The 16,885-nt window shown below is 39.1% G+C and overlaps 1 protein-coding gene across 1 annotated transcript in view; it reads right to left on the bottom strand.

Moving 5' to 3' along the window:
* Positions 1 to 16,885, bottom strand: part of LOC122804604 (extracellular tyrosine-protein kinase PKDCC-like) — a 103,371-nt gene that overhangs the window by 40,428 nt on the left and 46,058 nt on the right. Inside the window, exon 3 of the mRNA XM_044074566.1 lies at positions 16,504 to 16,775. Within this exon, the coding sequence (XP_043930501.1) occupies positions 16,504 to 16,775 (272 nt within the window). The remainder of the gene's footprint in view (positions 1 to 16,503; positions 16,776 to 16,885) is intronic.

The following is a 16,885-nucleotide window of genomic DNA, read 5'->3' as shown; positions in this document are numbered from 1 at the left end:
TAAACTGAGGATACTACATAATTGGAGCTAGTGAATGATTCTGGGCATACACTTAGGTTGCAAAATTTCAGAAGAGAAGAGAAAATGTAATGACCTTGTTCGGGCTCCACCTTAGTTACTCTTCAGTGCAATAAAGGCCATATAAGTGGTTCTGATCTATGGCCCATGTTGTTGAGTGTCAGACAAGGAGAGGTTTATATGACTGACAGTTCTCTTTATCTTAGGAAGAAGGCATGAGTTTTTATAATGTCCAACAGCACTGAAGTGGGGGGTCATGAGATTTACAAGTCAGCACTAGAGTAAGAGTTTTAATGTTAATATCTCCAGCAGGAACATCCATGGACTTCCAACACCAGCACTACAGGCATCCAAAGTTTCATTGACACTGATGGAAAAATCATTCTCAAAAGACAGCACCAGCTGCTGCAAACATTCTCTCGCAACAAATCAGGGATTTAACAAAACCTAATAACTTAAAAAAAACAATGTTAAAATACATGAGGGAAGCAAATGTGACTATTTTCATGACTGCAAAAACACAACATGCTTATAACTATATGCTACAGTCTGCAAATCTGTACACAACAGGCTTATAATTATATGCTACAATCTGCAAATCTGTACACAACATGCTTATAACCATGCTACAGTCTGCAAATCTGTACACAACATGCTTATAACCATGCTACAGTGTGCAAATCTGTACACAGCATGCTTATAACCATGCTACAGTCTGCAAATATGTACACAACATGCTTACAACATGCTACAGACTGCAAATATGTAAACAACATGCTTACAGCCATGCTACAGTCTGCAAATCTGTACACATCATGCTTATAACCATGCTACAGTCTGCAAATCTGTACACAACATGCTTATAACCATGCTACAGTCTGCAAATCTGTACACAACATACTTACAACCATGTTACAGTCTGCAAATATGTACACAACATGTTTACAACCATGCTACAGTCTGCAAATCTCTACACAACATACTTACAACCATGCTACAGTCTGCAAATATGTACACAACATGCTTATAACCATGCTAGGTCTGCAAATATGTACACAACATGCTTACAACCATGCTACAGTCTGCAAATATGTACACAACATGCTTACAACCATGCTACAGTCTGCAAATCTGTATACAACATGTTTATAACCATGCTACAGTCTGCAAATCTGTACACAACATGCTTACAATCATGCTACACTCTGCAAATCTGTATACAACATGTTTGTAACCATGCTACAGTCTGCAAATCTGTACACAACATGCTTACAACCATGCTACAGTCTGCAAATATGTACACAACATGCTTACAACCATGCTACAGTCTGCAAATCTGTATTACCATGCTACAGTCAGTCTGCAATCTCTACACAACATGACATGCTTACAACCATGCTACAGTCTGCAAATCTGTACACAACATGCTTACAACCATGCTACAGTCTGCAAATCTGTACACTTAGACTGAAGGAATACTACATTTGTTGAATATATGTGTATAATTCATTAACTTTATAACTTCTCAAGTATGCCCTGTAAAAATGTATAACTAAATGTCATTCTTATACCCATTTTCTTTGATGTGACTTTTACCTCTATATCATTCTGTTTTCATAGCCAAATGGCCTTGATTATTCACGAAAAGGGTTTTTGGACCAGGACACCTACCAGGTTAACAAATAGTGAATAAGTAATATGTTAATAAATTAAATTAAGTGCACACATCCTACACTGATGTCAATTACTTCACATCTGGAATTGTCACAGAGGGCAACAACAGGTAGAATATAAAAAGGCATTACACAGAAAGATGGCCTTGACTGTGTACATTTCATCCTTCACCCCAGCAAAGAAAGTGCAAGAAACTTGGAAACAGGTGAGCCTATGGGCCTTCAGATTAATGTGAATGTACATAAATGAGCATAATGAATTGGACAGATAGGCCAGAACACTAAATTATAGGATGGGTTAAAAAAATGACATGTTCCGATAAAACAGTAATCTGAGAATCCCGATTAAAGTATTGTCGAGAATGTTTCCTGAAATGCATATATATACAAAGTGAATTGATCAAAACTAAAAATGTATAAGAACTGTGAGCATTGAATGAAAAAGAAACATATCAACAAATGGATGTCAAAGCTTCACTGATGAAATGCAGTGGCGTTTGGATCTTGATGTAATTCAGAAACACACTACACTGCATTTGCTGTGGCAGGCAAAAGCTGTCAAAGGCTGGTGTAGGATTTTGTACTGCAGCCTCAAAACAATTCCTGTAAACAAATATCAATGTTACTGAGTGGTTACATGTATTATGACAGCAAAGTTTAAACATGCTTAAGTGGTTTATCAATGTTTTAAAAAGCAGCCATTTTTTCTCAGGGAAACTAATCTTTTAAAACAAATTGTGTTCCTATACTTGGCACATTAGCCTCAACTACAAAAAAAAAATATGTTGCACAATACGTACGGCACTCCAGCAAGATATAAAACTGGATTATGACTACAGTATTGCAAGGTATTACATTAGTTTAACTTTAAATTGTTACACTTAATTTGGTGTGTTAAATGTATCAGTCAAACGTAGTCTGTATTTAATGACAAATATTTATAGTAAAAGGGAATTGTTTTGCAGTTACTGCATGTAATCAGCAGGCATATGTTTTTTTAGCCACTAAATTAGTACTTGCCATAGGTTAAGCGGGGAATGTTTATTTACACTACACATACTACTAGCTGGCAAGTATAAGATAAAGCAGTCTTATAAATATCCCCAAAAGTGTAGCTGATATAAACAGGCAAGTTGGTTTTAAACTGCTTGGTGTGGGTAAGCCTAAGATATCTTAAATGCCACAAAGGTAAGTGGGGTTATATAAACAGTAGTGAGTTAATTTTAAATTTGCATTAAAAATAGATCAACGGTCCTTCTGTACACCATGTAATAATTATAATCAGAAAACAGAACAATATGGCAAACAATGTGACATACGGTGGCTATTCATTAAAACAGACTTGCAATAATTCAGTGTTGTGTGTTAACCTATGCTGGGATTTATAGAGCCGGGCTGCATGCCAGAGCAAGGCTCACACTGCATTGTAGCAATACTCTGCTGTGTAAAGTGCACAGGAATATCCAAATGGTAGTAAACTGCATCTAGACAACCAGCTGTGCTCTGATGTAGAAATAGAAGCAATATTAAACCGCCACAACCCAACCACAGTGGAGCAGAGCATGAAGTAGGGTATAGGGCAATGGAGCATTCGCGTCCAAGCAAGCATGAACCTTGCAAGATACGGTGGCAGGAGATAGAGCAAGTTAGCAAATGCTGGAGCAGGGCATCAGGAAATATGTTTAGTAGTAAGTTACATCATAGTGTAGACACCTGCTATCTTGTATCCAGTGACCTGAACACTTAAAACATTTAAGAAAGCAAAGGAAAGGGGAGCACATGACAGTAGGAATGGAAGCATATAGACAGTACAGGTGCATACAGAATGGAATTTTAAAGGAAAAGCAAACAGGAGAGAAGCAGGGAGCATTTTTATGGGGATAAATACATTACATTATATATGTGCAAAAGAAGGAATGATGGAAAATGTAATAGGGAAACAGGAGGAGGAAAAGTGGAGGATAAGTGAGGGGCAGCACACAAACAGAAAAACAGTGGCAGATGTTCACACAGTCAGAGGAAAAGACAAGAGCTGGACAGAGACAAAAAGACAGTGGATGATTTAGTGATGATGAGGAATGGACAACGCGCAAGGGGTGGGTGGTGGCAAAATAAGACGGAAGTACAGCTAGCTGTTGGAAAGTTGAGGTACAGAGTAGTGGCTACTGAACAAACTAGGGAGATGTTAGTATGAACCATAAAATGTCTGAGATGGGACAGGATGGCCAATAGCAGGGCCCACACCCTCCTCTGGTTGCCTGATAGGAGAGGTATGCCATTCAACATCTGCAGTATGATCCAAGATGGACATGATAGTGGCTAGCTAGCAGGACACTATGCTGTCAACTTCGTTATGCACCTCTAACCTCAACCGCACTGATGGCTGGTCTGCATCAGGCATCTGAGCCAGGCTACCTGCCATGGACAGGTTGGCCCCCACCCCCACCCCCAGTGAGACACTTCCAGCTGTCTCAGCCACCACAGTTGCAGACACAAACAGGGCGAGGCTATCACTGGATGAAGTACCTGCAGCTCATTGGCTTCATTATGATCTGCAGCAGGGATGCACAACCGAAAGTTTGACATAAGTGAATATGTTCTACAAATTGTACAATTAATATAGTACAAGATAGTGGATAATATGAAAATAAACAAACTGTGCTGAAAGTCTACTGCCTCCTCTGGTAACCAACATGGTAGACCTCTTGCTCTACTCATGTTAAAAGGCAAAATGGACAAACCAACCTTCTTATATAAACTTACATGAGATACAGTTAACAGTGCAAAACTATACTTCTAAGTGCATACAAGATAGCAAAAACCTGGAAATGCACCCACCACATCACTACTAAGCTACAGCTCCACTTATGAATGCAAGATAGCAAAAGCTGATATGGTGCTGACAACCTCACAACTGAATAGCTATGTGTTACGGTATGATGCAGTGCCATAGCATATAGGAAAGCAACAGGCACAAAGAAGATACACTCAATCCCAGTAGCCCACATAGTATCCCCTGGTATCTGTTAATGGAAATAGCCTTTATTAGGAACACTGCTCTGAATGAATGAAACAAATGTTTACAATTGCAGTCTGAAAATCAGCATCATTGTCAAATATCGACTTTGCCATTAATGGCATCCTTGCCTAATCTCTGCTTTACAGTACCAGAGATCTTCAGGATGATAGCACTTCTAGTAGTTCTACTGGTGCCTGCACTACCAGCTGTCTTAGTCAAAAGCTTGATCAGGTCAAGTAAGATATGCATTTATCAAAATGGATGGGGACCCAGAAGCTGCTATCTGAACTGGTTTATATGCATGAATAAGCACAATCTTGCTTTCCTTTAGCACACCAGGCAAGTACTCTCTGAGTAACATTAGCACTGGCAGCTATTGTCATGGTGAACATGTAAAACAAGATGGTGGTCTGTGATTAATACTGAAAATATAAATTCTGAACCCCTAGTAGTGCAGATTAGCACTGCTGTGAAGCATAACACATGTACATGTACAGGCAGTATGCAAGAGCCCTCAAGCATGGAAGCTCAACTGTGTGCGGAGGGGCCTAGCTATCTGTCATTACCCATGCTTTTCACCAAAATGTAGCAATTTCAGACAAACATGGAATCTAACCCCATCTGAATACCTACCATGCAGACAATTATATAACTGGGTCTTAAGCAAGAATGCTATTTGAAATGTCAAATGCACACCAGAAAAAAGGAGCAGCAGCACCAATACTTCTTGAAGCAAGTATATGTCAGAAGAGTAACATACTTTAAAGGACCACAAGAAGAAAACCAGCAAGAAAAAGAGGAAAAATAAACCATAAAAAAAAAAAAAAAACCTCAGTTTGAGACTTTCACACGTGTGAGTTCAAAAAATGCAGCATAGTCATAAAATCCAAGAAAATGTATTGTAATCCACTCCATCAAGCGCTTTCATCCCTTCACACTTAACTTTTCCAATAGGTGTGTGTGTGTGTGTGTCTGTGTGTGTGTGTGTGTGTGTGTGTGTGTGTGTGTGTGTGTGTATATATATATATATATATATATATATATATATATATATATATATATATATAATTCTACTGGCATGAGATGCAGGAATTGTTTTGGGTATATAAAAGTAACATGACAATCTTATTTTAACATTTTTATAGTAGCATATATTTTTAAAAGTTGATGAGTTGACCATATTAGTTAATTGGGCAGGGTTCATAAGGAAGTTGTATTTACACTATGTTTGTTCTGATGAAGTCCCAGTATTAAGTGTGAAAGGACAAAAATGCTTGATGGAGTGGATTGCAATAAATTTTCTTGGATTGTATGACTATGCTGCATTTTTTAAACTCACACTTGTGAAGGTCTCAAACTGAGTTTTTTTTCTTTATACTTTAAAGGACCACTAATGGGCACAACAAACTGTTTTTATCTTGCCATGAAGTTCTGCACAATACAAAAATGTCTGCAGCAAAATAAGTAATTATTTTTAATTTTCCTTGTTTTTTTTTTCCTAACCTTGAATGTCTTCATGTGGAGCAGACATCTCAATGTTCTCTTGGAAAGCTCCCTTTTATCCACTTTTATATGCACTGTGAGGGCAAAGTTGATGAGGTTAACTCACCCTAGTTTCTCTTCTTAAGATTACAAAGTAACATTTGAGACTCCTCAATAAAAGTGACAGTATCTGGACTGCAGTGATTCTTAAATATTTGTATCCTTTATATGTGATACACAGTACATGACAAGTGCTTACAGAAACATAATTAAATAATTGATACAGCATAACATTTTAAAAAGTGAAATTTTGTGAATTTCAGGTCCTTTTTTCCTCTTTTCATTCCTGGGTCAGCCAGAATATCATATATCTTGGTTTGCAAAATTCAGCTTATTAGTGAAGTTGATCTCCATAGTTAATCAAGGTTTTTCACTTTCAGACTACAAAAGACACCATGGGTTTATAGACCCAGAGGATATAAAGAATGCAACCATAAACCACAAGAGTGTTTAGCTCATGTAGCTTTATAACATCAGTGCATGTTAAATAAAAGACATCTACAGGTACTGTGTTATGTGCATTTTCTTTTTCAAGAAACACTCAAATGTAATACCTGAACTGATGTAAGAGTAAGAGAGAAACATTCATAAAGAAAGTATTGTTAAATTTCATTGACATTAAACATGACTTACAGTGAGAAAGCTGCCTGGGACAGATAAATGCCAGATGAAAAAAAACTACCAAATCATGCTTTTTAATACGTTGATGCACAGGGATCATTATGCAGGGAGGAAACTGCACTCTGTCAAAAGGAAATACTGGATTTAGGGTGCATTTGTCCTTCTAAGAAGACTGTATTCTACAATAGTCTGATAAGGTATGTTTTTCAGGTGTGTTGTACATTTAAGCTCTTGCCTTGCAACAGGGTATAAATGTATAGGGTAATATGTGATAAGGTTCCATCCATCATTTACCTGCATAAAACTCAAACATGATATATGTACTTATATATGGTTCCCTATTACATCCTCGAAGATGCACATACCCGAATATGTAAATGCCTACACGTCTCCATCGAACCACATAAACATCAATCGTCCTGAAGCGCGAAATCCGAAACGTCAAATCATCATGGTTGGCCCTTCCATGGTATAGTTCCGTAAGGTAAGTGTGCGATAGTTACAAACCTTAGGGTTAGTGTGCAGTTCAAGGTAAGTGCATAGATGGTAATATATGTGAGATTTAGTGTAGGGTTAGATGTAGGGTTTTGTTACGTGTATGTGTGTAGATTATCTATTTTGTTTTATAGCTTGTTAAGGTAAATGTGCGATAGTTACGGACCTTAGGGTTAGGGTGCAGGTTAAGGTAAGCGCATAGATGGTGGTATATGCAAGATGTAGTGTAGGGTTAGAAGTAAGGTTTAGTTTAGGGTTAGAAGTAGGGCTTTGGTTAGTGTATGTATGTGTTTGTTTAGTTTGTTTGGGTAGGTAGTCTGTAGCAGGTGGTGGGGTGGGGTAAGTATGATGGTTTGAGCTTTTGAATTTCACGGTTTAGGGCGTTCAGTATATTCGCAGTTCACGGAATATGTGTCAGCGTTTTTGTATTCGGTTATTAGGGCTTTTGAGCTTGCAATATAGACCCTTTATATATCTATACTATAACTGTGGGAAGGCAGCCCAATACTAGGACTGCTTATTACTACAAAATCCAGTCTTACACAGATTCACATTCTGCAGGGGCATCTGTAGTGAGCATCCATGTCTGTAACCTCAGGATCATAGCCCATTAGCTCACTGTCAGCTGTGACCCCTTAGATGGCCTCTATATATGCTGCCTGTGAAGCCCAGCCTTACCATGCACATCATGTGGTCCTCTGTGAGGCAGCCACTCTAGCTGTATACATACATGCCTGTGCTTAACACTAGCCTGTAGTGTCGACAGAGTGACCTACTATCCTTAGCATGGCATATAATGGCATCTACCGTGTTGCTACCTCTGTCCAACCCTGTAATGCAGAGTATACCTATAGAAGACCACTGTTTGCATTTAGTAGCCTATTGGCTTCAGCAGTCTCTGACCCATGGCTATTTCTCTTGTTTCCATGAGTGTCATCATGTCCTCAAGGGGGATGGATAGCAGAGTTTAGACAACTTCAGCCAAGTTGAGAATGACATCCTGCTTAAGGCATCAGGACAACAAAATGCTGCAGGTTGGTACAGTTACACACCTAGCAATGTCTCAGACATGTCCCCAACATGATCAGATTGAATTTCAAGAAGAAATGCAGTATACCACTGAGAAGGTAGCCACAGAAGGGCAATGGGGGCAACCTTGCACCACAATATCAGCTGACAAGTAGGAGTTCTGTATGGAGATATTAAAGGCACAGGTGTCATATCTGGAGTGAGCATGGGTTTTGGGTGTAGCCAAACCTTATATCTCAGAGGGAGATATAACAGGTTAGGAACCATACTGAATGCATATACAGCAGCAGCGTTAGTCCACATACGGTGTATAGACAGACCACAAATACTATTGCATACATTTTTATAAGCACATGTGCAGGCACACATAAATGGCAGCATAAGTATGTGTCTGTTCTATACCTATATATTTTGTACCACTGTTTGCATGCACAACACAAGGCCTTACATGTAGTATGGGTATTCAGATTCACTGTGCACTGCCTTGTGCTGTGTGCTAACATACCATGCGCCACTGTTATGCAACACTTGGACAAGCTGCATCAGGACTATAGGCTGATGTCAGCACCTATGCAGGGTATGACAATGATCCAAGACACACACCGAGTCACAGTCAGATAACTCACAGACACTGTTTTTTTACTCTTTCCTTGGCAGCCCTTCACCCATTGTTCATTGTGAACATATAGCCTCAGCCACACCTGGCCTATAGATTGTAAAGCATAAACATTCACATCCCCACTGTGGAGCCTCTTGCAAGGCTAACAGGAACAGCACTGCTCTCTCTGTGCTTGCACCAGCATTGCAGCGCACTGCATCCTATGTTGAAGTGCACTGCTCCTATGTGTGTATATGAAATGTAAGGTAGCCCATCAAGAGCTCCAGCACTATCACTTGTCACAGCCGGCCCCTGTTATGCAGGCGGTGCCTAGGCTTAATCAGCATAAATACAGGGCTGTCATGTAGGCACACTCTGCTGGTATTCATGCTAGCATGGATAACTGATGCCATGTATGACTTCTTTGAGAATGTCACTCAGCACTGCCTTGCTGTGGTAAGACCATGGAGTTCAGGCACGTTGCCATGATGGGTCTCATGACGGCTATGGTTGCATATGTGTCTGTCATACTTAGCTGCTAAATGCTGGAAGAGGAATTAGGTTTTACCTCACTTCCTCAGCTTCAAACAATCTTAACAATTTCTTAGCCTGTACATGGCTCTGCTCCCATTCTTCTCCTCCAGGTTAAAGCCCCACTCCTCCCCCACACTTAAGATGAGATTTTTCACCCTGCTGCTACTCTTAACTCCTACACAGTCTCTCTTTACATCCCCTGTGCCTTCCTACGGTCTACAACCTTTTAACATCTAAAACCGTAACTATTAAAATGTTACTCTTTGACAAATATGTCAATAGATCACTTACTTCATATTCTGCTTAACCAAGAATTTATTTTATCACAGCATAACTTCATTAAATTTCCCATTATATAAGCATGTACAATATATGTAAATAGTACACTGTCTTTGTTTTTTTCCCTAACGAAGCATTGTTTTTACCATTATAAAACTGTATTAAATAGTCCATTACTGCAATAATATATGTATTACTGTAACATTTTGTACCAGTGTGGAGCTTTTTCTCCCTGAGCCTTCATTGAAAATGGATTCCTTACTCAGTTGAACTTTCCTAGTAAACAAATGCCAATAAAATAATATAAAATGTATCAATAATATCCATCTTTGAGCAGAGAATAGCTAGTGTAAACATTAGTGACCCATCTAGCAGTGTTGTCTGTGGTCGGGGTTGCAGTATGTTAATGAGATGTTCATACAGGAAGGCTATTGTAAGATACGCAGTCTGTTTCTGCAGGTCAAGGGGCGACTTACTACACCATCACACACCATGGGTAGAGGCACCTGACACCATCCAGGGAAAAGGGTACCGCAACAGCAGACTCCTTACAGGTCCAATTGCCACAGCAGTGCAATGGGAGGCTATGTCACTTAGCAGCACCTTAGTTATGGTCCCATGGTTCCAAACTTCCCTCTAATCAGAAAACAATGTCTATGAGTATCATTTGCTATAAGACCCTCATCTCTACCTGCAGTGACATGGCAACCCACCAAGGTTGTGACATCATGCCGCATGTACATGTATCCATTGGCTTCTTTGTAAATAATGATGATTGTGTCCCAGAGCACCTAACCTCCTATGCACTGTATGTGGAAATGTCTGATATACAGAATGATTCAATCATTCACTGCCCAGTATAGCATTTAACCAACACTATGTGCATTATGTTTGTTCTGTATGACATAGATGGCTGATGTGCATGCTTCCTGGTAACCATGTTAAGTAGCATGCAGCATTGTATAAATATGCAGGATGTGGCATCTGAATACTGAAGTGCCCTACTTTGTATCCTGACAACAGAAGTTGTTCTTCACCAGGCTGATCACATGTTTCACATTGTTTTCTGGTTTGCACATGGGTGGTATTATACTGTTCTTCAACCATATTGAGTGGGTTCTGTGCAGGCATAACTAACCACTGCTCCAACTGCTATCTGACACTTGTAACACAATAGTAACATTTGGGTGGGATAGGTATTTGTAAGTACTGCTTTTAGCACTGTACACATCTGATGAGCACAGTGCCTGCACTTACCAACTACACAGACTTGTGAAATTTCACTGTGTCGGAAATGAGGAAATAGATTGCTTGTATGCCAAACGTAGAATTCATGGGGACTGCCAGGGTGTTATGCAGACACACTGGTTATCAAACCCCTGTGTGTTGTTGGCAGCTGACATAATGGCAGTCTTTCCTACTGAGGTAACACAGTCCACAAGCACCAGGTGCGGCCTTTTTTGCCACGTTTGGGAAATTTACAACATCCATTATTATGGTAAGGTGGGCAATGTTACTGAAGTCACACATGCTGATGGTTCTTTCCTCTGGTGTGTTCAAGAAACATATACACCAAATGTCTGAATCTGCAGTTCCTCTCATTCTGAGCAAGATTACTATTGCAAAAACACATCATCAGAAGGGTTAAACTAAACCATCTCACAATAACCTAATCCGAACTCATGTTCCCTGTTAGTGGGTGAACAATCCGATGCATGGTGAATTTTGCTTCATAATGATATGAAAAGCTGATATTGAAGGATCAAAAAGCAACACTGATATGAATGCTTGGCTGCCACAAGCCAGTTATCACTGTGGCAACTTTTCTGACACCTCCTGCTTAAAACCGAAAAAGCCAAAATGATCATGAAGCCTCATTTTTCACAATCTGCATTCAAATTGAAAATCAAGATCTTTTTCCCTTCTACTCCATGGGAGGTTTCTGTCCTCCCTGAGCTCACCTTAGGCCACCAGCATTACTCTTTGGCAGGTGCCCTGTCTCACTCAAATTCTCCACCTAACACTGTCCCCAGAAGGGGTCATTCCCATATATTATACAGGCTCACCCCCACCACCTCACACAGTAAGTGAAAAAATGATAAAAGTAGTGGTATTCATTGGTGGGAAAGGCCTCCCACTTATTCTGTATCTCTCATGTCGCTTCACAGTGCCACACTAGAGCCAAGCTCAACAGGGTCTTTGTTACCCACTGATTCTGCCAAGGCCAATCCCTTAGCTGTGATTTCAAGAGATAGTACATAGGGCCAGTAGGAATTTTGTTCATCCATTCATGTGCATCACTAATTAGATGATGAGGTATTAAACTATCTTAAAACAGTCATAGTTACACCCTCCATTTACCTGTGCATCACTGAATTTCTTCACTTTAATAGTTGAGCATTAGGTAGAAATCACATTGCAGCAACACTTGTCTCATGCCTTTGTAATGGTTTGCTTTAATTAAATAGTCAGAGTTCCCTGATCTACACCAGTTCTAAGTCAGCTGCTAGCTGCCTGATGATGCAGGACCAGCCCCCATCACTTCCAAGAAGATTCACAGGAAGGCCACAATACACAGCCAGAGTTGCTGTTGCTGTTCCTCTGGCCACCCCAAGAGGGAGGAGCATGGCAAGGGGAGTGATGCCTTGCCCTGCCATAGTGTATGCTCAGCATGCTTTACTCCCAAGTCCAACTGACCTAGCTCTTAGAGACAATCCTTATCCCAAGGTTACAGATCTATCCTGCCTACTTCCCTTATCTATGCTGAAGTAGTGTATTGAAGAAAGAACTGACTACTTCACAGGCTGACACCTGTGATATGTCAAAGGTATCAGCTGTTAGTCAATGAAAGGTTTGTGTAACTAAGATAGTAAGTGCTGTGAACCAGTATAGAAAGTCCATGCATTTGTCCTGATCCTGCTCATGGGCAATACATACCAGCCAGTGCCTGTATGATACCTCTGCCCACTCAAAGACAGTCTGTCAGCTGCTGGTTAGCTAGGGATAGGTGATATGTTACATGTGAATATGTTTTACTTGCTCAGTACAGCTAGTGGGTGCTATGAATTGCAACATGCCTAAGTGTGGCCTCTTCCCACACAACATGCTGAGTTCTGTGCACGTTAACAATGAATACAAACTTTAACAAGTAAAATGACAGATAACTAAACATTTTCAAGTAAAGTAACTGATGAATCATTCCAGAAAACTTAAATGATCTTCAAAGATAAATAAATAAATATGTAAATAAATAAATGCACATGCTAGCAAAACAAACTACTTTGTCTGACAAACTCATCAGACTTTTCAGTACTTTTTTATATGTACTATAAAAGAAAATAATGTATAAGCAGTACATATAGTATCATAAGTCCCCTGAGTTTTGCCTTCATAACAAAGTGCATATTATGGAAGAGCTAAAATACCTAATTTTACATTGCCAGCATGTGTATTTTCCCCATAATATTAATTTCATGACACAAGTCTAAAATACAGGCCCACTTCATAGAAAAATCAAGCTATTTTACCATCTGTTTCTCTGCAATTTAGTAATTCTATGCAGAAAAAATACTTTGAATTGAAAATGACCAAGGAAAACATGGCACATTTGGATTTTCATCTTCTGTGGGAATTTGTGGAATAAACATTATATTGCATAGAAAGCAGTTATGTTGGGCAGTGTTAAATTGCTGAGATCAAAATAATTATTCGCTGACAATAGTCCAGTTCAGGAAGAAAAGAACAATTGTACATGTTAATTCCCTAACTTAAAATGGATAGCATTTGTACAGCCAGGGTAGCCATAACAAGTACTTGGAGACAAAAGAACATCATAAATTTAAGCAACCTTTTTATGTTATGATAGTGAACATGAAAATGCAAAATGTGTAGTTTTATACATAAAATAAAAGAAAACAAAGAAAGCTTTTCATTTATCTATATATATATATATATATATATATATATATATATATATATATATACATATATATACACACACACACACACACACATATATACATATCTATAGAGAGAGAAAGTGAGAGAGAGAGAGATGTATCTATAGAGAGATATTACAGATTGTTAAAAGGTCACTGCTTCTCAGTAAATGGGAAGAATTCTTACAATGTCAAGGTAAGTTTGCAAATTTCTACAAAATGGTCTGTTACTGAAGATAGATTCACTGAACTGATAAATAAAAGACACACAGTGGCCCTTTTTGGTATATTTTGTCAGCTGGGATGTAGGTGCTGGGCCGCAAGTATCCAACACAATTGTTTGTCTCCATCTTAGATTTTTTAGGATTTTTTTTTAATTCTTCATTTGGAAATCATATTCACAACATATCACTTGTAATAATAACAGTTTTTGTCCACATAAATGCCTCAACAGGTCGCACACTTGCCCTTGACAATGAGTTCTATTCTTAAACCCGATGTTTGGATTAACTTTCCAGTAGTGATACGACAGCACAGCAGGAGGGAGATCCTGCACTCCTGAGTATGTCTTCCCTCACATGAGATGTTAAAGTGATGTCCCACCTACCTGCACTGATCGTAGCATAGGTGAACGTAAAACATCCAATGACAAACACTTATGAAAAAGAGTAGTGCACTTCTGCCAGCGACCTGGCCAAATTCCTCCTTTCCCCAGTTAGTACGAATCCTATTTTGGGTCTCCCCTGAAAAAGAGGCTGCTAGTCCTGCGTGATTAATACAGTCAGCAAAACGTACATAAATAAATAAAATAAATAAATGCTAAGACTTAAAAATATGAGTCATTCAAATGGTAGACTTAATGTGTGAAAATGGGGAATTGCATATACTAAGCCCAAAATCGATGTGCTCCAGAGTACTCTCTTTTCTCCAAGGTATACCCATCTTGGAGTTTAGGTGCATGCATGGATATAGCCCCATCCACACTGGGTAAGTGCAGGGGACTTGCCCCCCCACCCTTCAAGAAACAACTTTAAAACAGAATAACAGTTCTTTACATTCACTGTGCACCTGTTATTTGACAGCTTTTTTCACAGTTACAAGTATCACAATTATGCTTGGGAGTCACTTTGACAATCTAATACTAATACAGCATTTAGTCCTTCCTATTCTCTACTCTAATTTTGCTGCTCCAAGTGACCATTATGGGGTAGTAAACCATGGAATCATGTTTGTTTTAATTATTCTGTTAATTATAAAGGTTTAGTATAAGGGGCTACTGAAAAGTTCTAAGCCTGAAAAGAACAGAATGACATGGACCCATGAAGCTTACAAGTTATTCAACATATTCACTCTGAAGTTCAACACACTTGGCAGATCATGTCTGAAGTTTCTGCAACCCTGCCAAAAAAAAGTCTGAAGTCTGCTCACTGAAATACTGCTCCACTGCTGCAATCACCTCTGAATCACTCAAAAATTGCCACCCTTTCAAACTCTTTTTAAGGGTTGGAAACATGAAATAATTAGGTGGAGCAAGATCTGGCAAGTAGGGTGGATGGTCTATGTACTCAAACCCCAATTTCGTCAAAATATCCATCGTTTTGCCAGCCCTATGAACAGGTGCATTGTCTTGCAAAAAGAGAACTCCTTTCTGCAGCTTCCCTCTCCTTTTTTCTTTTAATGCCTCCTTTAATCAGCACAGCAAGTTACAGTAGTACACTTCATTAACTGTCTGGTCCCCTGGAAGATAGTCAGTCATTACAACATGTTCTGATCCCAAAACACTGTGGCCATGACCTTTCTTGCTGACTTTTGGGTCTTGAACTTCTTTTGCCTTGGTGAACCCGAGTGCCGCCATTGCATGGACTGTTGCTTTGTCTCACGATCATAGCAGTGTAATCATGTTTCATCAACAGTAACTAGTCATTCCAAAAAGTTGGCACTAGCTCAGCAAAAATGCCACAAAATCAACATGGAAATGTTCACATGACATCTTTTTTCATCAGCATTCAAACATGTGGGCACCCACTTGGCTGACAGCTTCTGCATACCCAGCTGCTCATGGATTAGAAACCCAACACATACGCTGGATATCCATAGTGTTTCAGCAACTGTTTTAGCCAGTATTCACTGATCTGCCAAATCAGGTAATTGACATAGTCAACAATTTTAGGAGTTGACACTGTCTGAGACTTCCCAGACCTTGTTGCATTTTTGGTCTCGAAATCTCCACACTGAAAGCTTGCACACCACTTCTTCACAGTTGAGTAAGAAGGGCACTTGTCACTCAATGTTTGCATCATAGTACATTCGTGGTTTTCTTTTGCAGGAAGAGGAACTTCATGACGGCTTGGAGTTCCATACCTGAAAATTCCACACTTTTCGTTGACATGGTTCAGTCAATGATCTGAAACAATGTCAAAACATAGCATTAGAATTCTGCAAATCGGCACTTTACAAGATGAAATAACTCTCTTTTCAGCTACAGAGGCAAAATAACACTCAGAATTTAGAAAGTTGTTTGTGCTTAGAACTTTTCCAAGTATAACTGAAAACACTGATGTGGTTAAGTGATTTTTCAAAGATAAAAACAAAATCAGCTCAGGCCAACAGGATAAAATATGTTATCAGCACACTACCATAATCATTTGTTAAGTCAGCAATCATTTCAAACAAAAATTGCTCTTTAACTGCTCTAAAGCAGTAATATCAATTTTGAGTAAGAATACACATTTATAAAATCAGTAGCTCTGATATTACCGGAATGCATTGTATATATTCCTTTTAGCATTGATTCCTTGACACTTTCCATTAGGGCAACACTTGAGAGTAAAATTCCTTGTTGGGAATTCTAATTTGCAGTCACTGTCTTCTGTGCAGGTGAGTTCTTCAGTAGTGGCATCATCAATATCTGTTATCTTCAGGTTTCCATCCACTAAAACAAACTGCCTTGGCTGAAAATCCAAAAGGGCCACTGAACCCAGTGGAGAATGTGCTAGGTAATGGAGTAGCTTTATTAGACTCATACAAACCTGTAGAAAGAAGAAGTTCTTGTTATTGCAATACTTTCTTCCATTCATAAAGAAACAAACAAAAACATGAACGACACTGTATACACCATGTTTGTGTCTATGCAGAAATT

Source organism: Protopterus annectens, chromosome 6.part0, assembly GCF_019279795.1.
Source record: "Protopterus annectens isolate FY-2018-M chromosome 6.part0, PAN1.0, whole genome shotgun sequence".
In the NCBI taxonomy this organism is placed as follows: domain Eukaryota; kingdom Metazoa; phylum Chordata; order Ceratodontiformes; family Protopteridae; genus Protopterus; species Protopterus annectens.
Note: the sequence above shows the minus strand (reverse complement) of the source record. Positions and strands in the feature narration are given on the sequence as shown.